Source organism: Haemorhous mexicanus, chromosome 1 (genome assembly GCF_027477595.1).
Source record: "Haemorhous mexicanus isolate bHaeMex1 chromosome 1, bHaeMex1.pri, whole genome shotgun sequence".
Lineage (NCBI taxonomy): Eukaryota > Metazoa > Chordata > Aves > Passeriformes > Fringillidae > Haemorhous > Haemorhous mexicanus.
This window is the reverse complement of record NC_082341.1, coordinates 131,615,614-131,642,457: the sequence shown is the minus strand read 5'-3', so window position 1 is coordinate 131,642,457 and position 26,844 is coordinate 131,615,614. Positions and strand designations below refer to the sequence as shown.

The window sequence follows — 26,844 nt, the reverse complement described above, 5'->3', positions numbered from 1 at the left end:
CTGCAGCGCGGCGCCTCCGCACCCCCGACCCGCGGCGGCCACACCCGCGCAGCCGGACACGCCCCGCCCCAGGGCGCGGGCGCAGGCGCAGAGCCCCCGTGCGCGCCCCCGTGCGCGCCCCCCCCGCCCCGGCCGGGCCAGGCGGCCGCTCGGGCCCGGCGTGGCTCGGGGCCCAGCCGCGCAATGTCCGGCCCGCGGCACGGCGGGCTGCCCGGCCGGGCGGCCGGCCCTTGCCCTTGTGTGCCCCCGAGCCCGGGCAGGGCCGTGGGGCGGAGCGGCTCCTCCGCAGGCGGGGGGCGGTGCTGGCGACGGCGATGGCGACGCTCATGGCGGCGCTGGCGCGGCCCTTCCGCCGCGGCCCCGCCGGCCTCGGGACAGCGCTCCGGCGAGAGGCGATGGGCGGCCCCTGCGGCCGGGGGCGGCCGGAGACTCAGGTAGCCAGGGTGCCGCTCGCTGCGGGGAGCGCGGCCGCTTCCAGGGACTGCCTGGAATGCGCTGCCCGGGGGGCTGGGGAGTCACCGAGCCTGGAGGTGTTTAAGGAAAGACTGGACGTGGCGCTTAGTGCCGTGCTGTGTTTTACGTGGTGGGGTTCGGTCGTAGGTTGGACTCGGTGATCTCAGAGGCCTCTTCCAGCCTAATTCCCTCCGATTCCCACGGGTGTGGCCGCCGCTCGCCCCCGCGGAGCCGCTCCGCCGGCATGAGGGAGGCGGGTGGCGGCTCCGGCACCGCGGGGCGTAGCGAAGGACTGGTTTGTTTGTGCGAAAACAGAGTCCTGGGCTCGTTTGAGCAGCACGCATTTGATTTTTTTGTTTAAAACCTTGTGTTTGCTCCGGACTTACGGTTTATGTCCATTCTAGTGCTCTGCTCATTTTCAGGCATAATCGTGAGCTTCTGTTGAATATACTTCAAATCCTCGCTTGATGAAGTGACATTTTGTCTTATGAGGACTTTTTAAAATTTTAAAGTCTTTTTTTTGCTCAGAATCTGAAATATAACCGGTGATAACACAAGAAAAACCTTTTTTAACTCGGAGTGATAATGTTCATTAATGCCTATCTTATCCTACACAGGTGCTTAGGAAAAGCCTTCAGAGAGGAGTTGTGCTTTCAACAGGCTCCTTTTTGGTTTATGAAGCTCATAAGCTGATTTCTGGCTTTGCTGAGGTTCATGCAAGCTTCAAAGGTAGTATTTTCAAATTTTGAAGTATTTTGGTTATTCTGATATGAAACTTAAAATTTTTAGTACCAGAATTATAGAGGAAAATGGTGTAATGCTTTTGATTTTTTCCATTAAGACTGCACGCAGTGTCATTTCATGATAGGATGCTTTTGAATTGGTTATGGGTGATGTGGTAGCACTTCAACAGGTGATTATTTCAGGTATAACTGAAAGCAGATTAGTAGCTCACCCTGTCAGGGATAGTACACATGCGCAAGGTGGATAATAACTAATTTGTTGCCCAATCTTTAATTACTCTTATTTACTCTAATTGAGTAGTATTGAAAAGATATGGGTTTTTTAGGAATGCAGACAAAAACTTAATCTATTTCTAGAAACTTTTGCTAGTTCAGGTTTTCAGTATGAACACTGTGTAATTTCTGTTTAATCTAGTTAAGCAACACTAAGATAGCTCTTCATATAAAATTGAGAAATGTCTTCTACCTCCCTAACACTAAAAGCCAGAAGCAAAGCCTTGCTTTACCGACTAGAAAACAATTTAACAAGTGGTAAAATGTTTTTTTTTGTATCCTTTGCATAAGAATAGACTCACTGTGGGAAGGACAGTAACAATATCTTAAAAGGGGATATTGTTGCAGACTTTAAACTTGTCCATCTAAATAAGGAATTTCAGACTGAAAGGAGCGGCCTAGACTGGATGCGTGCTCACTGCACAGCTGAGGTAGTAGCCAGTTCAGGTAATCTGTTTCTCTGCGTCTTCAAAAGAGGAAGATCTTAGATGTTTATGCAGATAGAAATAAAAATTCAGTTAATAAATTTTTGAATGGATAAGGAGCTGTTTCATGTGCAGAAGGAGTATCAGTGAGTAGATTTGAAGTAGCTACTGTACACAATTAAGAAATAATAATAATGAGGAATAAAGAATTCATCATTTCTCATGAGAAGCATAAATAACACTGCTTAGTTGGTCTTTTCAGTGCTCCCATGTGAATCTGACATTTACATTGCCAAGAAAAGCAATGCTAATAGGCTTTCTATACAAGACATGTAATAAATATGGTAAAAACAAGGGGAAAATAGAAATACCTGGAAAATATTCTAAAGTAATAAAAGTATAATAATTTGCATAAAACACCTTGTGGGAAATGAATTCAGAAGTTTTGAGTTGTGAGCATTTAGTCTTTAGATATGTTAGTAGTATTCAGGTCAGCAAGCAAACATAACCATTTAGTGAAGATCCTCCTGAAGATGTACCATGAAGCTCATTTTGGACACTAAAATCCAAAGCCCACATAGACCATTATCTTATCTTTGAAAGGGTTAAAAATTAAAAATTAAAAGGTTAAAAATTATCTAGAATGCACTGATTTATATTCTAGAATGTTTTTAAGCTGAAGAGGAGGCTTTTGTATTCAGTAGCCTTCAATGTTTTGCTTATTCTTTAAAGTGTGCTGACTTTAAATATGGCTACCATATTTAGTGGGTGACTCGAAAAAAGAAACTTTATTAACATGATTAATTTTTATGAAAGGGGTTAGAACTTTTATTTTGACTTCTAAGTTTGATCATGGACCCAGGAGTAATACCAAAGAGACAATAAGCACAGGTAGGTCTGTAAAAATTAGACAAGGTTTTTGACTTGAAAGATACTTTTTTAATGCTTTAATGTTGTCAGAAGAGTAAACTTAACGTTTGTTCTTCTCCTGTACAGTTACATGCATCCAAAATTACCCCTCTGCTCCCCTTTGGGCATTTTTCCTTCTAATTCTATCCTTTTTCATGCTATAGTCCCTATAGTGTGGTGTTTGATACTTCTGTTTCTTGTATGCTGTTCCAAGTACTATATTTATTTATATATATATATTATTAATATATTATTGTATTCATGCAGTTGTGGATATTATATTTCCCCACCACTGTTGTGTTTCAGAGTATTTTCTAGAAAAAGAAAGCATAAAAATAATGGTACTTAGTTCATAAATTGATATTTTAGAAAGCCAATCCTGATTTTCAAAGTTATTTTTGCTGTTAGTATCTTGAACACACAGGAGTTTTGGTAGATTGTCTTTTTTGGGGTTGTATTTGGGATAATCCTAGGGACTTTGGTCAGAAAACCTTTAAGCAATGTTTTGTTTTGGCTTGTGAGTAAACAATGGGACCCAATCAAACTGCAGTAATGTTCTGGCTAAACTGTGGAACCATATTGAGAATGAAGAATATTTGTAAAAGTTGAGGTATTGTCATTGTTATTGAAGACTGAAATTCTTTACATATACTAATGAAGGGGCTTTGTTACTCTCAGCTCTGTACTGCGCTTGCTCTACTTGTCCATTTTCCATACTTTTTTTTTTCTTTTCTGCCATTCTCGCAAGAAATAACTTTTTTCTGGTAGTCTGATGCACTGAGAAAGACACCTTGGGATGTTAAATCTGTCCAGCAACCAAAGCTGTCATGCTGAAAGCTGTTATAGTCTCACTGGAGAGGCACCAGTTGTCAACCTCATTGCGCATTTGTACAAGTTACTTACTCAATCCTGCTGTGCTTCTAAGTTTGAAATGAGCTCATTTTAAGCTTCTGGCTTAAAAATGAGCTACATAATTTTCAGCTACGTTGTCTTGCTCTAAAATGTTTTGGTGATAATGTCTTAACTAACTATAATTTGTTCTTCTGTTTCCACAATTTTAATTCCTTCATAAGTGGAAGATGTGATAGAACAAGCGGACTACCTGTATGGGAGTGGAGAAACTGAAAAGCTGTATCGGTTGCTGGTTCAGCATAAAAACAGGTACTTCATTACCTTGGGACATTACTGTAGCTTCTTTTCTGTGCTCTTCTGTATCAGTTTTTCTGATTTACTCCTTGTGGAATGCTGGAGAACCTATTTTTCAGCCTTATGTAAGTAGGAAAGAAGGACTTGTGATCTTTTTCCTCCTAATGGAAAAATGTATGAAGAAAGAACTGATAGTTGTAGGTGAGGGTTTACCCTCAGATTTTTCAGTCAAGGTTGTTTGTTTTATTACTGTAAGAATCCCTTAAAATACACTGCAAAATAATGAAGTGTCAGCAGTGTTCCAAAGCAGTATGTTAATAAAATGAAATTTAAGATCCTTAAGCTTGAACTGTAACCTACATTACACCATTTGATAAAATGATATAAATAAACACATAAATGTACAGGTTTATATGCTGGTGGTATGGCTAATCTGTGGTTTTTTTCACTGTTTTCTAGGAAGAATTTAATAATTTAAGTACAAGTAGAGAAAAAAAAAAAAGCACAATAATTTAAGCATTCCAAGTAAACATCAATACCAATCAGCAGAGTGCTGGAAAAATACCATCTAGCTAAGAAGAGAATACCTCTCCTTTTCCTTCTGGTGTTTTGAGTGGTACCATTGGGGTTTCTTAAATCTCTGGGTTTTTTTGAGAAAACAAAATCCTGTCCTGCAGATGGGTTTGCTTTGCAGACCAGAATAGCAGAACAAAGGTATTGTTAAACAGTCTGTAATAGTGGGCTTTCATTTCCTGTTTGTTACCTTGGAGTTGTGCATAGCATAGCATGACAGATGATTCACTGTTGTCCTACCACCCACTTGAGATATACTTTAAAAGACTCTTTTTTTGCTTTGTTTCCCTGAATGCTTTAAAACATCAGTGTTTCTGTTCTTAACCAGCGATGATGCAGAGTTGTTATGGCGGCTGGCACGGTCATCACGGGATCTGGCTCAGCTTGGTAGTACTTCTGCAGAGGAGAAGAAAAAACTGACATATGACTCCCTTGAGTATGCAAAAAAGGCACTTGAAAAAAATGAATCAAATTTTGCAGCACACAAGGTGAGCCATGCAGAATAACTGAAATCTGGTTTGATTTCTGCTTACAGAAAACAGAACAAATGTCATTGTGCTGTTTTAGGAAACTTCAGCATAATTTAACTTTTCAGTTGCGAATGAATAAGATTTCTAATTCTTCCTAAAGTTTTTGGAAGATCTGAGTTCAGACTTTTACAGGTAAACTTCTTCTAGGGAGGCAGAAATACTAAGTTGTGTGCGGGACCATGGAAAGAAGTGACTGATCATGATGACAGCTGATGTAGTCAGCTCCTCCTGCCCCGATGTTGCCTTAAAAATATTGTACATCCCACATTCAGCATGCCTTCTTTGGGCTCTGTAGAGTTTCACTGGAAATATTTCAGGCCCTGACTGCATTCTGCCCCCACCCACCCCCCCCCCCCCCTTTTTTTTTTTTTTTTTGGTGCTGTTTTTCTCACAGGCAAAGAGGTAGCAAAATGTAGTCGCTTGCCTTGGTATCTCGGATCAGTAGAGGACATTGATTCCCTTTACACATGCAGACCAGCAGCTTGCTCTGATGTTGATTGAGCGGTTCACAACAAATACTTTACTGCTTTGCCAAAGCCTACTGGAAGCCAGGCTAGCTCTGTACACTCTGGTAGCCACAACAGGAATGGGGAACAGCTGGGGATTGGGGTTTGCCCACAGCTGAACCTAAAGAGCTGCAGGTTCTACAGTGCATGCTGCTACAGCCACGGCAGGGACCAGGAGAAGGAGGAAGGAGGAGACTCTTCATCTTAAGGTTCCATGGGGATAGTTTATTCCAGGTGGAGGGAGCAGGACAAAAACAGCGCCTCGCCTTCATAGGCACAGGGTTTTGTTCAGATACAAGTCAGAGGGTGGATACAAACAGCTAACCAACAGGGAATCCTCAGGGGTGGAGTGAGGGGATTGCATCAACACTGTGGGACCAATCAGGATAGGGGAGGAGAGGGAAAGGTCACATGGGCCAATAGGGTATCCTGGATTAGGGGATTCCTAAATGGGTGTGCAATCAGGGTTTGGCCCAGGGGTGAGTGGCAGGGAACATTCTGGAAAAGGGGCAGAGTTACTTTGACAGGCAGGGAAGGAACTAGAACAAAGGGAGGGGAATAGCTTGAAGGAGAGTTTTAAAGGAGGGTACAACTTAGAGAAAAACCAACTTGGGGAAAATGTGGGGGGGATAACAGAATGAACCATTTAACAATAACTTAATGAAATAAACATGAACTGCCACACTGCTTGTGGTTCTTTGTGGTGGTGGCAGCTGTTTTGGTTGCAAATGTTTTAAAATGTACTGTTCATATGGTGCTGTATTAAATGGGGTTTTTTTGTTATTTGAATTACAGTGGTATGGAATTTGTCTCAGTGATGTTGGGGACTATGAAGGAATCAAGACTAAAATTGGAAATGCTGTTATCATCAAAGAGCATTTCCAGGTAATGCAGTTTTTTTTATATGACAAGATTAATGTGTCCAGTATGTAGATTGTATGACAGCTGGTAACTAATTTTTTGGTGAAATATTGAAAGCATACTTCTGTTCAGACTCCCTAGTAGCACCTTGTTTTTTGGGTTACTGTGACATATGTTCCAGAAATGCCCCAGTAACACGGAGTACAAATTCTCTCCTGCAGTAAACTGAGTCACTCTAGAAGGGAGTCTTGAAATAGCTAAAGTGCTTTAGACACCTCTTAGGACTAGATCAGTTGTTACTGTGATATTGAGAAATGGCAGTGTCCTTTTAACTGTGGATTATGTAACAGTAAAGGACAAATACTGGAGAAGATGAAGAACTACTAATTTTATATCACCAGAGATTATATCAAAATCTGAACATGCCATGTCTCAAATGCAACATTTCATAACCTACTAAAAAGATGTGCTTAGACATCTTAGACATCTGTCAGTGTCATCAGACTTTTGGAGGTGAGCTGATTAAGTTGTGCACTGAGTAAGTGGTGTGTTGCCTTGAAATTCTACACACCACAGTCTGGTTTAATTAACAGTATGCTAACAAGTCTATTTTTAAATGTATTTTAATCCGTCAGAACAACTTCTTTACATATTGTGTTGTTTTTTCTTCCCACACCAGAGAGCCATTGAACTGAATCCAAAAGATGCTACAACAATTCATCTTATAGGGATTTGGTAAGATGTATTTTCAAACTAAAGTTAGCACATGGCACAGAAAAATGCAAGAGCATAAAATATTTTGCATTAATTACAGAACTGCTTGGAATAATTTAGAATGTACTTACAATTGATGCAAGCATGAAAACACATTGAACAGATGTAGGATGTCATGCCTTGAAAAAGTCTAGCTATTCTTATGCAGTTGTAAAAGATGATAAATAATTATTCATTTAATTTATTTGTATGGAACTGTTAACTCCCTTTGCAGATGTGAAGTTTGCTTCATGGAATCCATACTAGGCATCAATGATAGCAAGTAGTAGCTCATTTTTTTCTGGAGTATGAATGGAGTCAAAACTCAGCACTGACTTTACACTGAATTTCAGTGATAGCTGCAACTTAATGCAGTCCCTGAAAAGCTATCAAAAATGAGATGTATTCTGAAAATATTTTTGTTACTATCTGTCAGGATACAGTATTTTAAAAGTTACACTAAATAAAGGGGGCTTATAAATGCATATGTATTAACCAAAAATCATTGAAATAGAATTTACTGCTCAGTGAAAATGATACTAAGAATTACTGTTACATAACAGGCAAATGGACTGGAAATAGAACTTTCCACACTAACCAGGGTATTCTATGCAAGTGGTGAGATGGAAAGCTCTATCATGTATGTGTTAGTGAGAGACTCTAGACAGCTCTTTTGGTTATTTGTCTGAAAAAAAACAAAGGTGTTACATCGTTTTACCAGAGATCTCTATTTTAAGATTAAGAGATTGAAAATAAAGAAAGGCAATGTATTTTCAGCTTAAAAAAATACTAAAACCCACAGTCAATTTTTCTATGTTTTTTTTTTTGATCCTAAGTATCAAAGAAAATTAGAATGATACATGCTCCAGAGTTTTTTACTAGTTCGGAAACTTTGGCATCCACCATTCATTCCTTCATATCTAACGATTGCAATAGTCCAGATTTTTAAGCAGAAGTATATGCTACCAACTGACTAAACCTAAGTCCATTTTGAGATAGAAAGCTTGTTCTAGAAAGTAGTTCAGACATTGTTCCCAAGGAAAATTAGAACATATTATCAGAAATGTTAGATTAATACTGCTCTTGGCTCTCAAATATTCCCATGTTGTATATTTAAATGTACTCATTACTGAATTCCAGAGCCATTTTGATCTGAAACTGGCTTTTAGTATCAGCCAGTTCTTGAGTATTTTTTTCTTTTCTCTTTCTAATCTGTTCTGGACTAAATCTATTTCTGATAAGGTGCATCTAATGACAGAATTTCAACTCCGGCAGTGTATACCATGTCTTGCCTGCCTCTCCTCCAAACATTTACAATTACCAATTTTTCACCTCCTCTAGAATGCTCTGTTTTACTCAGTGAATAACAATTGTAATCTCATTGTGGGAGGCTGCTAAAGTAAATATCGTTGTTTAATGTTTGCACCCAGAATGTTCTATGCACATGAAATGCTTCAATAAAAATGTTTAATCCTTTCAGCACCAGTAAGATAGGTGACTGATTGATTACCTGTGTTATTTAGTAGATAGAAAACCAGCATAGCATGGCTTAGCCTAGAGCACAGTGGTTTGATTCTTTAATTTATTTTCATTCTTATAGATCAGAGTCTCAGGAATGTACTGCAGATCTACATTATATTAATAATTGAGAAAAGCAAAGTAGTGTTGAGGTAAGGCAATGACATTATTCAGTTACGTTGCTTTTGCAAATACATTAGAACAAAATACACATAAATCATTAAAATCATTCAAGCTCAAAATCTGTCTTATGTCTGGTAATTGTCCCAGTTTTAGCTAACGTAGTTAGTTCCCAGTAAAGCACACACCAAAGCTTCTTTAGCAGCAGCTTCAGACATCTTGCTATTTTTGTTTACAGGTGTAAGAACGTGCTTATAGAACTTGCAGTGTGTCTGCGGTTTCGACTCTTGGAATCAAACAATTATGACATCCAGTTTTTATGTCCAACAACAATTCTGAGACTATTGCTTGAAAATAAATGAAATGTGACGGCTGGATATAAATGTTTCTTTTTCCTTTAGGTGTTACTCTTTTGCTGAGATGCCATGGTACCAAAGAAAAATAGCTGCAACACTGTTTGCCACACCACCAACTTCCACTTTTCAAGAGGTACAGTATGAAAATATTTCACACTTGTTATTCCCCCCACAGAGCTGATGATACACTTTGTACTTATTTTCCTGACAAAGCTGACCTCTGATTATGGAATAAGCATGGAGTTGTGAGTTTACAACTGTCAATAATAAAATGAAAATGGAACAGAAGAGTGAGGGGTATCTAAAAACACAAAAACCTTCAATTTTTCTTCAGCTGTAGCACACAGAATAGTGTAAATTATTTTGTGTAGTTTTTGCATGAGAAAATAATAAACTATACCAGCTAAGTTACATAGCTTGTACTTACTGTTGTGCTCTGTTGCAGATAACTGTCTGTACTAGGCCAGTGCTGATGTCTTATATGGTGGTGTTATGCCATGTACCTATTTGCTAATTAATAGAATTTGTCCCCTTATATTAAATGCAAAAAGCAACAGTTTGCTTGTTGCTTAAGATGAACAAATACCCTTTAATTCTCTGGCCACATATGGTGTGAGGGTTTTTCAGTTGATAGTACTTTTGTTCCTCTTTTCTGTGAAGATTCCTGCTGTCATACACCCTACAACATAATATCCAGATGTTAATCCTTTAAAATAGTGCATCTAAACCAGTGTGCATCTTATTTAAACACCCATACATATTGGAATTATTACCAGTATATCCCGATGGGACATGCCTGGGCTTGTCTGGCCTTTGCTGCTTGACCAAAGGCAGCAACTGTGGTGTTTTCACCTCAGAGGTACCTTTGGCTATCTGGATGTTGCAGCTGGGCGCTAGAGACAAGTCCAGCCAGACATGCAGGAGCTCAGTTTTACCTTGGTGGAGAAGCTTTAAGGCGAGGTGAAGGAAAAGGAGTGAGGTTCTGCTGGAGGATTTCTATCCAGAGCTTTATTCTGGCCCACAGGTCTCTGAATCCGGTGACAGCTCCAACAGAGCTTTTCGAACTGCATGGTTGCTGTTCTTTTAACCCTGGGGAGAAGGGTAGGGAAGGGGTAGGGATCCTGCCAACCAGGTGCAGGGCAGGCAGGCCTCAGGTGCAAGGGACACCTGGATGGGCCAATGGCTCCCAGAGATGCAGAGCATCTTTTGAACTCTGCAAATCACTCCATGCCCTTCTGGAATGCCAGGATTGACAGACAGCACCCAGCAGGGGTCAGGGTGGGGGAAAGGAGAGGTGATTGGCACCTGGGGAAGGACTGGAATAACTGAGGCAAGCTATGACATCACACCGCAACACATACATATATAAAAGCTTGACAATTAAATTGATAATAGAAAAGTTTGGTGCAGCTGTTTTAATGTTTGTTTAGAGCAACCAATAACTGTTTTTTTCTCTTAAAGTCGGGAGCTGGGGGAGGGGAACGACAGGCTGCTTGCTGTTACACAGAAAGCAAATTAAGGGCTGTTTAGAAAATAAATAAAACTCTTGAATGGAATGTGAAGCTTGTAAGTTTTCCTGAAAAACCACTCCCAGAAGAACACAAAGTGTCAGCCAGGATTTCACATACTGCCAGAATAATGCCAGTCCCAGCATTCAGTTCTGTAGCACTTAAACTAGCTGAAGAAGCAAAGTTGTACTGGTAAGATTTCTGCAGTTTCAGTACAAAAACTGTTTTGTAGATATGTCCATACTTTCAAGTTTTGTGAGAGCTTTTTCCCTCCCCCTGCTACCATTAGGAAAAGGTAGGGATGGACTGAAATTTTGGATGGGAAACTTACTGAAAATGTGTGGATATCATAGATGTTTGTCCTTATGTAAGAGAGGTTACTGACTGGTGCTCTGTGGAAGTCTGTTCTCCCTCAAATATTTATTAATGACCCGAATCATTGTATTTTTTTTTCATCTATTAAATTTATACATGAGAAATAGATGGGGAAAACTTTAGATGTGCTGGATAGTACAAACCAAATTCAAAATTTATCTTGACAAGTTGAATTGAAAAAACACAATCCAGTTTAATAGGAACAAGTAGGAGGTACTATATTTTTGGAAAAAGTGGTTGGCTAAGTACTAGTTCTTTTGAGATGATGTCAAATCTAATTGGACATCAGTAGCATGCTGAATTAATAAAAAATAATAGAATGGACAGGAAGTCCTTCTTGAGGTATGTGCATAAAAGACTTTAGTTTGACTCTTGTGTTGAGTTTATTCTTCACTTTAAAGAATACAACTTTGTCTTTTACAGGCTCTTCATTACTTCCACATGGCAGAAGAAGGTAAGACCTGTGGCTCATTTTGACTGAAAAATATCTTTTAGGATTGATGACTCCCGGTAAACCTGTAGCTGTCTGTATTACCTTAGTAACTGTAGCCACCAAAGCCAAAACAGTATGATCAGCTGATAAATGTGGTGTGCCAGTCAGCACACTGAGCTCTTACATTGCAGCATTTTATCTGTATGTTACACATCTAGAATCCATCACTTACAGTGTAATGTGAACACTTTTTCAGAGTAAATACTAAAGTGAAATTTATACCTTCCTGAGAATAAAGTAGTACTCTTCCCTAAGGAATTGAACAGTAGTGCAGGGAGGTAGAAGAAATAAAAAAAGGGAATTCTGTGTTACTTTTTCAGAATTTTCCTAGAGTTCGAAAGTCCTCAGTATTCTAAATAGAAAACAGAAAAAGCAGGCTTTTTATTATTTCAGAAGGTATTATGCCAATCGGACAGTTAAACTGTACACATGATATAAAATAAAATATGAATGTGTTATTTCTCCAGGAGTGAAGCCATAAGCAAACTCACTAGCTGAAAGATAAAGGAACGCAAGGGAAGACAGTGATCTATGAAACATAGTTAAATTATTGAAGATTAGAGGAAAGGCTCATAGTGTGTCTTCCTGAGTGTCAGGTAATGCAGCTGTGAACTGGAACAGTGAACTTCATCTCAAAATTTGCCTCCAAAACACCTCCATATGTTTTGAAACTTGACCTTAAATCCTGCAGTAGAGAAAGCCTGTGTTGTAAGTATGAACACCAGGCAAGATTAGTCTCTAATAATGAATGATGCTTTATAAAAGCAAGGTTTAAATCTCTCCTTAAAAAATGTTCACTGTGGATGCAAATAGTCTTGTTTTCTTCTGTGCAGCGCAAATTAAGCTGGTATCTGTATGGGCTAGAAAATGTGCCCAATTTTCCCTTGCCTATACCTACTGAGCTGGTTGCATTGCCTGTTGTACCTACCTTTTCTACCTAGGTCCAGAAAAGCCCAAAACCTGCAAAGCAAAGCTGTTAATGCATTAAGCTCACTGCTTTGCTCTTTGTGAGGAATCTAGTGTCATCTAGTATATTAACTAGCAAGCTGCTAATTAATAGAACTGTTTATGAGGAAGAAAAATCCAGCAAGTGAAAGTTTTACATTTGCTTCCTTCTGACCCAAAGCCAAACTATGTTTTCTAAAACAAGTATCAAAGTATAGTATGCTGTTAATTCTCATCTGAAGCTTTTCTCCTGTCTCTATGCAGCTGATCCAAATTTCTACAGCAAAAATTTGCTCTTTTTGGGGAAAACATACTTGAAGTTAAACAACAAGAAGATGGCTCTTCTGTGGTTAAGCAAAGCAAAGGAGTATCCTGCACAGACAGAGGAGGACAAACAGGTGGGAAGTTAAGAACTGTGATCATACAATCATATATTGTATCCAACATGTATGATATCATGGCAGTGGAATGTTTTATAAATTTAACTCAGGGCAATTCATAGTTCAGCACCTTTAACTCAGAATCACATCAACACCAAAAAATTCTAGTATGTTACTAGCCACCTCTGGAAATTATGGTTGGAAATACTCTGTTTTATTCATATTAGAGAACTGTTACCCTTTCTTCTTCATGGTAGTTCCACAGTGCCAACAACGACCCAGCCTTAGCTGTGTTACTGAAGGTCACGCAGGCACCTCACCAGCCTGTTTCTGTGTGAACACAGAATCACCTTTCATATGACTGAAATGGGTAAGGTAGGAATTACATTTTGGAATGGCTCACACTCATGTGACCACAAGGAAAAAAAAAGATGTACCAAAACCTTAACACTGCAGTCCTTTTCAGGCACCTAGGGAGAGATTCAGATGATCTGAGTAAGACAAATTAAGGTAATGTATCTTTGACAGCAGATCTCCAGTGCTAGACATGGTGAGTCACTTAATTACCCTTTGGAACTGTGCAGAAGGATTTTGGTTTGGAGGGTAGGCATCTGCTTCCTACCTAAACATTCAAAGTACTTCCAAGAGAGGTAATCCATTAGAGTTGTTCATACCTGACTATGCATTCAGGATAAACCAAAGCAATTGCAGTCACCTTTCAAAAACAATCCTGTTATCATCACGACTAACAAAGCCTCATTTCCATTTGATTTTTTTATGGTTGATTGACCTCTGTTTCATTTAGCATTAAGCTGCAGTTGAGATGCACATTCTGAATCTCCATACAACAATCTGAATATCCAATGTAAGAAATACTTTGGTAGGATTTTGCATTTCACATCTCAGAAAAAACACTACCGAGACAGTGTTTCAGAATCCCTCTGTAGATTTGCTAGTAATCCTCAAACTGTTTCGTCCAAAAGTGAGTTCCTTTAGTAACATCTTTCAGTGGAAATACAAGTCTTATATTCCTCCAGTGCTTTGCACAATGTTTAGGAATTTAATAGCCTAAATTTAATTTAAAGGAGTAGTGGTCTCAGGTGTGTAAGCAATTGGTCAGTTCTTCTGACAGTTACTAGTAGCCAGAGGCACACGTGAAACCAATGATCCCAAAAACTTGTCTTTCTTTAGGAACCATTCAAAAAGTATAGTCAGGAGTGAATTCTGTGCAGTAGCCAAGTTGTTAAACCACCAATCTGCTTCAGCTACTTGTGGCCCTCCTGGTACTGACATCAATTTCTTAATCTCTTAGAGGGGTGCAGAGCTGCTGAACCAAGAAAGGCAGCATTCTCTCCATTCTCAGGGTGAATGTGTAAAATGCAAAATTCATTGGGAACTAGACTTGACAGTCCCCTATAAAGGAAACTGGTCTATGCAAAGACATTTGAATTCTTGTCTCAGCATAAGTAGGTTTTCTGAACATTTGTTACCGCAGATACTCAGAGGTATCATGGCTTGCTATGTCATTACCGTTGTTGGGTTGGAGGTTTTTTTGTGGTTTGAGGAGGGAGAAGAGGGTGTTGAGATTTTTTTCCTGTTCAGTTTGTTGTTGTGGGGTGTTTTAATATGAATGTTAGAGACCATATTAAAATTTTATTAGGTTTTAACCAGAAACCTTAGGCAAACAGAGCCTCAGAAATGGTCTCACTTCTTAGCTGCTGTCTAAAGTGTTGAAATGCCTAGGTTGGTTTGGTGTGGTCAGAGGTAGTACAGTTTCCTGCATGCTCCTACTGGACTGCAGCAAATCAAGAACTAGTATGTGTATTCAACACAAATAAACTTAATTTATGTAGTAAGTGAATGACTGAATACACTGGCTTAAGTGATTTATTCTGATTCAAGTATTGAGCATCTTAAACTACGAAAGAAAAATTACTCATCCTAGGACTGTCACAGCTGCAGGGAAACATTTGGGTGCTTCTGAGGGAGGTTTTGCTAGAAGAGTCTGTAACTATTTGGGACTGTTATGTTACATTTATTTCTTTCAGGTGCAGAAAGAAGCTTTGGAACTGCTTAATTCTATATAAGAAGAAACAAGACAATGGGAAGTCAGTGCCTCAGGTTTGAGCAGCATAGGAAAAAGGCTCCAAATACTCCTTTGGTTTACTGAAGCTGTTACTAAAAGTACAGCTCAGACCTTCTGTCTCCCTCTCATTTCTATTAAAATCTGAACTGGAAGATCTGTTTCATTATGTGATCCTGTCTGTTCATTTACATGGGAGTGAAAGCAGCTTCATTCACAAGCAGGGTCAATAGTTATATAGAAAAGGCTGGCAGAGTGGTAGCCTGGTCTTTTAATTCAGTTTTTTACACTTCTAAACTCCAAGTTATTTATGAGGAGTAATGAGAGATGTGACAAGCATAAATTTAAAGAAAGGAGGGACAGGGTCGTGACATAATTAAAATCCTGCAGGTTTTTCTACAATGTTTTCCTATGAGGTTCAATGGCATTCACAAGTAATAGATGCTCCTACAGATCTATCATTAGGACTGCACCATCTTAATTCCAATTAAATGCTAGGGCAGAATGTTTTGTGGTTTAAAATAATAAGTGAAGGAAAAAAGAGCAAGTAGGGAACATCTACGAAAATCCCTTTATGGGTGATATCAACATGTGCAGTGAGAAGCTTTGTGATTTAGTGGCTGTAAATGTTTCCTGGGCACACACATTTTACCCTAGACTGTGATAACAGGAGGAATACACACTCCCAGTACATTAGAAAGGAACTACTGTGTGGAATGACATGGACTTCTGTTTGTAGACATAAATCTTTCTTCTTGGTCCTTCTACTGTGTTGGCAGGAATTTTCACCAGAAATAGAAAGTAATCTAAGTTAGGTGTCCAGCCAAACAGTATATTCCAATTACCCAAGAGAAAAAGCGGACCAAAGAATGAAGAAATAGTAGGCAATACCAAACGTGGTATTCTCAGTAGAACAGCCTAGAAAAAAATTGACTAGAAAATACCTAGTGTTTGCTTTACTAGGGAAGGGTATTGCAATTCTAGGAGGAAGACGAAGAACAGCATAAATTGATTAGACTAACAAACCAAGCCTGAGCTAAATCAGTAGTAAAAAATTCGCAGTTGAGAGAGAATCTGGGACTTGAATTAAAGCCTGGTCCCACAAAACCAATAGTTAAATCTGATTCTCTCAACTACCATAAAGTAATTACTATTTTTCTATTAGTAAAGCATCATAATGAAGTCTTCTGTGTTGCAGTGTCTCAGGGTAGGTGATAGAGTGTTTGAGAGAGAATTTTCTGCATTCATATTCCACAAAAACATCTGCATAGTTGCTTCTAGCAGCTTTGTGGCAGAGGCATGTTTACTTAGGTGCCTTTTCTGCTGCTGCACAAAGGAAAAATATCCAAAGTAATAGCTGTGAAGTGTGTAGTGAAAAGCAGCTGAGTTGCAGGAAGAAAGGAAACAACAAAACCCACAAACCACACAACAGCTCCTTTTAGTTGTATTACCTCCCTGGTCTGATTTCCAACCATTGCTGCCTTCCCTCTTTTTGCTGTCTTACTTACCCCACCAAGTACAGCTGAAATATGGGGAATTCAAGTGGGAAAAGAAAAAATAACAACACAGTCTTACTGAAATTCCCAGAAAATTCAAGTACTGTACACATGCACACAGGTATATTATTTTACTTTCTTTTCTTCCAGAGCCATTCTTTCAGTCAGGCCCTTGACACCAATTCACAGATCATACACATGGACAGAAATCTACTAAATTTGTTTTTTTCATGCTTACTAATCCTTAGTCCCAGGAAAAACCACTGCAGGTATGAGACAGCTAAAGTTACCAAAACAATAAAACAACTACATTCTTGTGGTGTGCTGTCTTTTTTATTTCGTTCAGTTACTCACAGATTCACAAAATTCAGCAGTTGGTAGTGGGTCACCAAGTCATTCATTAGTGCAAATTCATTAACTGTGACATTTAGCCCTCCTTGTCTTTTAGGCAAGTGACACACACACTCCTGGTGCCTGGCCTTTGACCTTCTTGTTTGTTTTCTTAAACTTCCTCCATTCGAACCAGCATAAGTGATAATTTATGTGGATTTGCACTTCAAATGAATTTAGTGCTATATAAAAATGGTTTTGCAAAAGATATTTGGTGGTGTATGAAAAACCCTCAAAGTGGTGGAAATTTCTGAAGCTCTTACAGAAAAGTTCATGTAAGACAGCAGTCTGTTTGGGCCCGCTGCACCACTGCTGTGACAAGAGCTCTGTACAGCTACAGCTCCAGGGTAAGCTGTGCATATTGAATACAAAGCCTTGAGACAACCCAATATGTAGAAAAATAAACTTTTGGCAGAATTCAGCTACTGCATTGGAAAGATACATGAACAGATATAGCTGGTTTTTTCTGCATGTACACTTTTAACAGTGCAATATGATATGTTAACACAAGTGTGTTGAATCATATTCTAAAATCATTTTCATGTGTGTACAAAATTCTGTGTAATTTAAATGAAATGGAATTTACAGGTAATATTTAAAGCATATTACAAATGGTGATTTAAAACACACTTTTACTCTATAATAAGGAAGCACAGTTGCTAAAAGTAGCATTTAATATAGTTCACTTGAATAGGGTGTTAAATTTTAGTAATTTTTTAAACATTTCTTTGCAGTTCAGCAAATATATGCCAATAAAATGCCAATAAAACTAATTTTAAAATGTTTTTATCTTATTGTGCACTTAGGACAAACTTGATCGACATAAAAGAATGACAGGCTTTAGATGTACTTTATTCAAATACATCTAAATTTTAGTTAAGAATTTTAGAGAAATGAGAGTATTTAATACTAAATAATATTTTTATCTGTGCAAAGCTTAAGTAACTTTCATTTTATTTGAGTTTACTAGATCCAGTATCTGAAACTGAACAAGAACACAGAAAGCAGCAAAATTCACATTACCTTTTGTATACCCTTATAGCTCAGTTTACACTAATATAACTCTACAAAGTTATAAAAAGGACATCACAGATTGAAAAGGGAAACCAAAAAAAACAAAATCAAATTAAAAAAAAAAAAGCCTGCAAGACACCAGACCAAGAAGAGAATGGGTAATATTTTCTCTTTTATTATTTTTTCTTTGAAGATTACCTAACATCCTCGTGTTAATAACCCAAGGTACTATGTAAACAAATTTCAATGCTGCTCAAATGAATTAAAATACTCTGTTCAGCTCCTGCAGTAAGTCAGAACAGTGGCACCAATTCCTTTCAACATTAAATCACATTCATCTCATTGTACATGACTTGTGCAAGTAGTAAAGGCTTTATTCATGACCTTGGCTACATCAGTAGAGAGGGATATATCAGCTATTTATGTATTTAAAAAAATTAAACTGACAGAAGAACAGATTCTGTAGTCTCAAATACCAGCAGCATCTTTCTACATATTTAGGATACGTTTGGCCTAAGCCTTTAACACCTTTTAGAACAGCCATGCAGTAAAACAAACTTGGAGATGTTTCTTTAGAGAACACTGAGCAGTTTAAACATTTTTCTGAATGATAAAGCCAAGATAAAGCAAATCCAGGCCTTTTTAAATGGCTGCAACTTTTCATACACTTAAAGCTCTATAAAACTAGAGCCCATTAGTATATATATTTATATTTTTATATATATATTTTTTAAATAAGTCTCTTGTCTGCTTTCAAAATTTATGGAGGGGTTTTTCTGGTCTTTTGAAAGGGCAATAAATAAAAGTAGAAAAGGCTGAACTGTTTTGCATATATTTGTGGAAGAACAGAGAACAATTAAACTTTTAGAGTTCCAGAAAGATCACTGTACAGAACAAAAAGCTTATATACAATTAAGTGTGCAATTTTAGTTGGCTGGGCCTTTTATTATTCAAGATATCCTTTTTGTCTAGAAGTCACTTCTACTCTTGTCCAAATCCCTCCGTTTCTTCAATGGCAAAGAGCAACTTCTCCTTTAGTTGTTCATAGCTTTTATATGGTGGCAAATCCAAACGATTAAAACTGAGCAGGAAAAAAAACAGAATTTTGTTAAGTTTACTTAAATCCCATGCAGAAGTCTACAGAACTCAATTGTTATAGTAGAAGTTATAAATGTTTTGATCTAACAACTAGAAAAAAAGAAGTAACAATCAGCACAATCTCACTGCCTTGGCATTTCTACAAGAAGGAAAAACAATCAATGTTTCAGAGGAATATTTTATGAAGCAAAAGACTATTATGAGATTAAAAACCAGAATGGTGAAAGACTAAAGACTGTCTAAGATACAGGGAACTATAATACTTTGAAAAAATATAATATAAAAACATGATACAATAATAATAGCTGATAATACTAATACATACAAAAGGAATTTTTCAGCATGAAGTTTACTATAATCCTAGTTTAGTGCATCTCCAAATTTCAACAACAGCATGAAAAAGCTGAACTTTTCTCCTTCCTACACATGCTTGGATATAGGTGGGTGTTTTTTCCCTCTAAACTTTGCCCTAAAAGCCTTCTGCCAAAACATTTAATTCCATGTCTTCCTCGAAATTATCCTTCGCAAGATATGTTATCTCTTGCAAACATCACTCGAAACAAAATCCAGTGGAGAAAATGTAAAATGGAGGATACCCTTAAGTAGTTTAAAAGTATGATGAATAATATTGTCACAGGTTACCAAAGGAAAGTGTGTCCATTTTGCAGCCCATACAAAAAACTGATCTGTGTACCTGATGCACCAGTTCAGTATGCATAGGCATGCCAAGCCAATAATGGCCCATCTGAAGCCTGGTGGGAAAAAGTATCAGCATTCTTGGCTAAGCATCCTTCTTTTGAAGGTTTGCTGTCATTTCTTTCATGCTACTTCTTCTCATGACTATACATTTTACCTTTTATAATGGTACTGCATAATAACTCCATCTAACAACTATGTGCCTACTACTAACATGACTTGTTCAGTTATTTAATATTCTCTAAAAGAATCAGGAAAACACCCTTCAGTTCTACACAAGGATGTTCTCATAATTTTGACAGATCTGACACTGACAAACTATTCAGCAGTTGCAAAATTTAAGAAGAGGGCAACTAGGAAAGTTTTCAAAACTGGCATGTCAGGTCAATCAAATGAAGCTGAAGATGGAGATAGAGAATTGATCCAAATTAGATTTCATTTGATTTGTGCAGTTCAAGCCTGGAAGAGATAAGCCAGTAAAGGTACAGAAAGTTTACACATAACAACTCACCAAGTGTGACTTCTTGGTAACCAGGTTTCCTTACCAACTTTTTCAATGCAGAATTTCTGAGGACCATTACTTCCTAAAAAATAAGATTTTGAAAAGTGTAATCTGTTCTTTTTAAGAACCATACATGATATATACATGAATACTAGATAACTCAGACACAGCAGAGTTCGTTAGTTACATGAATTTCCAAATAGTTCATAAACATATTCATGGGATTTATGATATAAAAAGCCCTTCTAGATCCAAGGTAATGAACATGAAGTTCCTCTTATCTGTACACTTGCACCATGGTTCATTTGCAAATGAAACAGTGACAATATAAAACAGTTCTGGTCACCTTTTACTTACCCATAAGTTCAGCAAATCCGCCCAGTGGTAATCTGCAAGTGCCAGTGACAAACTGCAGAAGTCGCATGCGAACCTCGTTGTCTGTTTCTTTTACAAACTAGACATAGAAATTCAAGTTACTTCATAAAAAGCTTTAACACAGCTGGACAAAACCAAAAACCCCATGAGATGGTTGAAAAAGTATAATTCCACTTAAAAAACCACCACCTTGTTTAGCACCTGTTTGTTAGCACCTGTTTGCATTTTTTTACTTTAGCAAAACTGGGTGGAGAGAAAAGAACAGTAATTTCAGATTATATGTACTGATGTCAGCCACTACAGTATGAAGGCTGGGAACAGCAAATAAGAATACTTACCTATTTTTTTCTACACTAAAATATAAATCATGTCAATGCTTTGTATAAAGACTACTGCCATTGTTATTAAACACAGCACTAGTCTAGCCACAGACTCTAGGGTATTTCAAGACAAGAAAAACTTGCATATAAATGTTGGTGCTTATAAGTTCTGGTTTAGATTCTTTTGGTACCAAGCATCTTAAAAAGACTTATCATCAGATCTTATGATATAAATAAGATAGGAAATGACTGATTTGCACCACTTTCCCAGAGAAACTTAGTCAAAAGCATCTCTAAAATGATGGTTTATCAAAAGATAGGAAGACCCTAGGTCTGACTTCTCTTTAGGAAAATTTGTAGAACAGTGCCGGAATAGCATTTGAGGGTTTTTCTTAGCCAACTTCATTAAAATGTGAGTGAAGTTTAGTCAGAGCTAGACTGCAACAGTTAATATGACAAATAATCATACGTACTAAGTGACATTTTTAGATCACTGAATCAGAATGGTTTGGGTTGAAAGGAACCTTAAAAGATCATCTAGTTTCAACTCCTCTGCCACAGCAGGCACACTTTCCCCTAGACCAGGTTGCTCAGAGCTCCATGCAGGCTGGCCTTTGAACACCTCCAGGGACATGGTACCCACAGCTTTTCTGGACAATCTATTTCAGTGCCTCACCACCCTCACAGCAAAGAACTTCCTCCTAATACCTAAGCTAAAGCTAACATCTCTTTGAATCCACTTCCCCTTCTCCTGTCACTACATGCTCTAGTAAAAAGTCACTCTCCTTCTCTCTTGTAGGCTCCCTTCAGGTACTGGAAAGTGAAAATGTACAGGTGTATTACATATAAGAACATTTAGAAGCTAGATGACTAAGAATTAAATAAACTTCACTGAATAATCAGTAAGGACAAGATACAGAAGAAAATTCATAAACCAGCATCCAAATGTAATGTGTCAATCTGTTTGCCATTTCTCATCCTAAAGTATTCTCTCTAAAGACCAGTAATCCTCCTTTCCTTCTCTGAAAAAAAGAAAGGAAGCTGTAAGAACCTTCATTTGGACAGCCTTCACTACACATGCCATTTGTGCTACAGAGGAAAACAAAACCTACAGAAGTCAAAAAATGTAACTGATTAACATACCTGCCAGAACCATATGATCTGCTTGCTATTCCTTGTGTAATGACGATAAACAGTGTTCCTCTGCCAGTCTGCTAAATCTACTTCTTGCATACCACAGAGCATAACCTAGAAAAGAGAACGATTCCTTTACATTAAACACAAAAATTAAGAGTATTTTCTATTTTTATGAGACATGGTAACAAAAATGAAATTTCTGCTCTGAAAAAAGGACTGCAAATTTTTTTCGTTTTACTACACAATTAGATTTTCCTTTATCCTAAGTTTACAGTTATCCAAAATTGTGTATGTATATAAGTGGTCTGAAAGACTGAATACGAGAGACTTGGTATCTTCCAACTTATAGCTCAGTAATAAAAGCTACTACCTTTTTCATAAGAGGAATTTTTATATTAAGGAATATATTAGCCTTTCCATTAGATCTTCACCTCATATTCCAAAACGATGATTAAATTGCTGCTACTACTAATAAAGATAAAACATACTAAAAAGTATAAGTCTGAAAATTATTCATTACAAGAAGCAATGAAAGCTGAAAGTTCTAAAGGCAAAGCCTTCTCCAAAACACAACATTGAATAAGACTGAGCAAAGTCTTCTTTTAGAAAAAAATCCTCCCTACTTTAACTTAAGAAGGTTTCAGAAAACTGCTCAATAAATACAGGGAAAGTTGTCAAGTCACACAGAAATAAATAAGCACAGCACTACAGAGCCTTTTGTCCCTACTCCAGATCACCACTCCAAGAGTGAACACAGGCCAGGCTGATTGTTAAGTAAACTTGGAGCATGCAAGCAATCCCTGTTAACAGCTCGTACACTGAGGATCTGCAAAGTTCCATTTCATGCCTTGTTGGTTCCTCCAAGCTTTAAATATAAGAACTCTAGAACCTGTCTTAGACGGTGTATTTGATCCTAAGCAATCACTATACACTACAATCAACTTCTGTGTCATCTGTTACACAGTAATTCTACCCATGTGCCACAGAGGGAAAAGTCTGTGACTCACAGATCCATCAGTGATCTCATACACTTTCACAGAAACTTTCAAAAATACATTTTAATGCTGAACACCAAAACACTGATTCAAGAACATTGATTCAATTTTTATCATGATTTAATCCCACTGCTCTTAATAAATTCTCCATGTTCCAGAAGCTATTAAATGCAGCATGGGCAGACGAGAAATTCAACCTGACTATCCATTTAATCTCTCCATATGTACTACTTTTTGTAAAAGGTAAAAATGCTGAATACAAAACCTTACCTCCAGCTCCTTTTCATCAAAATAATGTAGCCATTGTAAAGGAACTACTTCATTAAAACCATCAAGAAAAGCTTTGGTTTGTTCTCTAACTCCCCGAGAAAATCGCCACTCTGCCATTAGCCTGGGACAGAACAAAACCAAACATGAATTAAACATCAATTAGCAATCAGCATGAAGAAGTTCAAACACATGGGATTGTGTATGTGTTCCCATCAGGTAAGAATCCCTCAAGTTTCACTTCTTACACTGTTCAATTCCATTAACTATAAGGAACCTACTATACTATATTATCACAAATCTTCACATTTAGATAATAGTAAAGTAGCAAGAGGTAACTTAGATTACCATTCCAGTTAAAAAGATATATTATTATTAATAATAATTTATCTATATGCTATAGAAACTATTTCTCTGAGAAACTGAAGACTGCTAATTTAAGTGGAAACTTTATGTGCAGAACTGGACATACACTGTATCACAGAAAAGGGTCTGTGTACATCTGCTTTTGAGATCACTGAATATACAGATCAGAAACAGAGGTTCAGAAAAAGAAGGGCAGTGATAAAATAAGGAAATAAGCAGAAAAGAGTAGAAAAAGAGTTTAAAAAAACAGTTGAAATCACAGCATGTTACACACCATTCTGAATTTCAGTGTCCACATTTATAGCAAAGTTCTAAACAATTTTAGGATCTTCTGTCAAACAGACATCTTCCCTCTACCTGGATTTGTTACCTGAAGTTACTGAAAACAGGCTTGCTCATTTCAGTTTCACCTGTTCTCTCACTGTACATACAAGAGCATGACAGGTCATCTTCTCTCCACATGGACTCCTTTTGTACCAAGCAGTTTTGTATCATGTACCAAGATACCATTTCAATAACAGTCACAAGAATTACACGGTAACAGGGGAAGAAAAAGTAAAACAAAACAAAACCAAACCAACAGAAACCAAAGTGTCAAAAAAGACTAGAGCAACAGGAGAACATGGAACATTTTTTCAGCATCTACACCTTCCTACCCAATATATTCTTCTTTGTTCTCCTCAGTTACCAAGATATTTGAACCTCCTGATTTCAGTTCATGTGAGGTTACTTTCCCTAAGAGCTCCATATCCACACAGAAGTACATTTCCAAGTTACACTCCTCAATATTATTATCCCTGGATGAAAAGAAAAAAAAAATTGCATTGAATTCTATATTTAAAAAAATCCATAAAATATCATACACACACACATACAAGAAAATAAACTACAAACCTTATCCAAATTAGGGAGTTGTAAAATTCAGTATCAATAGATTCCAGGTCTTTAATAGTAAGCTTTTTGCTCAGCATTCGTTTGTAGAAAGGCAGAGAAAAACCAGTGTCAATAAATTTCCCATGAAACAACGCCTGTTCAACAGAAAAATGTGTTTCATTTTTATTGAACTACTGAATTATTAAAGTGCTTCTGGACTTGAAGTCTTTTTTTTCCTTTCTCCTTCAAATAATGAAAACACCAAACAGCAGTAGCAGCTTTATAAAGCCACACTTATAAAGAACAAAACATTAAATTAAATGGGAAGTAAAAAAAAAATTGACAAAATTTAATTCCATAATAACATATAATAATAATAATAACATATTATTACAATTTAGAAATTCTTTTATTTAAAATAAAACTTCTCATAAACGGACTTCATCCCTTCTTCCCTTAGTTATGTGAATAGGCATAATTGCCAAGTGTTACTTTATCCTATTTGATCAGAATATTTGATCCTACTTGAGTATTACTGCCATTTTTTACTACATACATACATCCAGCAACATCATCATTTACAGAATGCTACTACAGCCTTGTAAGAAAGAGCTTTGGGAACCACTTTTTTTTATATGTGAGTAACAGAACTGAGGAATTAAGTTCTCCACAAAACTGAAAAAAAAAATCCAACCCCAAAACATGGTCACACTGTCTCACCACACATGCACATAGGGTGTAAGCTGGATAATAATAGTACTGAAGCATAGCATTACACACACACACACAGTGTTAACCTCTACACTGACTCTGCATCTGAGAGCCCATGGAGCACAACCATAACCAGCTTAATCAAGTACACTTTCTCCACTAAAATAGCTATTTTAAAAAAAACCATCCTAAACATAGGCCATTGCTTCTCTTGGCATTCATTGCTTCTCTTTCCCCTCAGCTGAAATTCTAAGAGCAGAAGAGCCAATTAACAGCCATTTACCATTAACAGCCATTTAGCCATTTCATCTAGGCTCCATCTTTTTTCCCCACCTAATTTAGCCCCCTATAAGGCTTAGTCTGTTATGCATTTTCTTCTGCTTAAGGAGACCTTAAAGAAGTTCTCTTAAAGGTCTGTATTTGTTTGTTTATTTTTACTTTGAAACTAGTTTATTCTTCTCATGGGAGGCTGATCTGATAGAAATTCCACATCAAGTGCAGCATCTGAGCATGTGATTTTCTGCTTTTGCAAAATTAAGCTCTTAAAATCACGTTATTTGATGTGTATGATAATCTTACAGCAAAATATAAAAGTTGCCACAGCCAACTTCATTTAACAAGTTTTTATTATGAAGCAAGATGTGTATTCTTTATGTTTAATCCTGATTCAGTTGAAAACAACTGTGGCTACTTCAGTACTTAAAACTAAAAATCTCACAACTATTTTAGAACTGTGAGAAGAACAGAAACTGCCACTTCATTTCCCAGTTGCATTATTACCTGAGCTATCTTAAGCTGCTAGAGGCTATCCCAGGAAGCACTGCAGAAAGTTCCACCCAGTATAAACCATGAGTACTCAAACCTTGCAACAGTCCACATCAGGCAGCATTACATGGGTCTCTCTCTTGCCCCACTTAGAGAATTTAAAATATAAACACATAAATACTTTAGGAAATAAAAGTTTGTCTTTTAATTGCATTAATTACTTTAATTAGGTTCTCTGCTGTGATCTGTACTGTTATGAAATAACTTTCCTAAAGTTAACGCTTCTTACAGACAAGATCAAAAATCACCAGCAAAGAAACAGTGGCTCTAGCACCTAACTGGCTTTATCACACCTTCCTGCTAAGCAGCCCTGTAACTTGCTGAGGACTCTAAAATAAAGAAAAAAGGTGGCAGCCTATTGAAAGTGTAAACCCAATGAGGTAAATTTTCATGACAGCACAACAATTGTGAACTCAGCCATAAAATGATTGAAAACAGAGAAGTTATTGTCACAGCTGAATACATTTCTTAAGAAACACCTATAAGAAAAGCAGAACTAAGAAGCCACCCAAACCTGGTTTATTTTTAGTCTGAAAGTATTTTTTCATTTATGTTACACTTGGCTTGTGTTTATTCTAATTTTGTACAAAAAGCCTGAACAACACAAGGCAATAGTCTCTTCAGTATGAAATGCACTTATATCTACTCTTTTTGGTTTCACTATTCACCAGGTTGAGGGATGTTGCTGAGGACTACCTGTAGACATGATGATTATGTGGAAAGATGACTGTATCACTACATGGAGGGAAAGAAATGTGACAGAGCAGGAGTCACTATAGAAGACCGACTCAGTGATACCAAAGAAATGATACAACATGCCTGATCAGAT

General features: G+C 37.5%; 3 protein-coding genes across 5 annotated transcripts in view; 1 reads left to right on the top strand and 2 right to left on the bottom strand.

Annotated features, from left to right (window-relative positions):
• CPNE3 (copine 3) overlaps positions 1–85 on the bottom strand; it is a 71,017-nt gene extending 70,932 nt beyond the window's left edge. Inside the window, exon 1 of the mRNA XM_059863215.1 lies at positions 1–85. The gene's annotated coding sequence lies outside the window, so the exon portion shown is untranslated.
• Positions 86–278: 193 nt separating this feature from the next.
• Positions 279–15,116, top strand: RMDN1 (regulator of microtubule dynamics 1). Its single transcript, XM_059863235.1, has 10 exons — positions 279–434; positions 1,071–1,182; positions 3,877–3,964; positions 4,851–5,010; positions 6,354–6,443; positions 7,099–7,154; positions 9,212–9,299; positions 11,473–11,503; positions 12,752–12,885; positions 14,916–15,116. The coding sequence occupies exons 1-10, from the start codon at positions 315–317 to the stop codon at positions 14,952–14,954; spliced, it is 918 nt and encodes a 305-aa protein (XP_059719218.1). The 5' UTR covers positions 279–314; the 3' UTR covers positions 14,955–15,116.
• Positions 15,117–16,757: 1,641 nt separating this feature from the next.
• WWP1 (WW domain containing E3 ubiquitin protein ligase 1) overlaps positions 16,758–26,844 on the bottom strand; it is a 59,044-nt gene continuing 48,957 nt past the window's right edge. For all 3 annotated transcript variants that reach the window (XM_059863176.1, XM_059863185.1, XM_059863194.1), the window contains 7 exons: positions 24,501–24,634; positions 24,263–24,403; positions 23,244–23,364; positions 21,985–22,089; positions 20,504–20,600; positions 20,156–20,228; positions 16,758–18,931 (listed from right to left, as the gene is read on the bottom strand). In XM_059863176.1, coding sequence (XP_059719159.1) covers positions 18,832–18,931; positions 20,156–20,228; positions 20,504–20,600; positions 21,985–22,089; positions 23,244–23,364; positions 24,263–24,403; positions 24,501–24,634 — 771 coding nt within the window. In that variant the 3' untranslated portion in view covers positions 16,758–18,831. The remainder of the gene's footprint in view (positions 18,932–20,155; positions 20,229–20,503; positions 20,601–21,984; positions 22,090–23,243; positions 23,365–24,262; positions 24,404–24,500; positions 24,635–26,844) is intronic.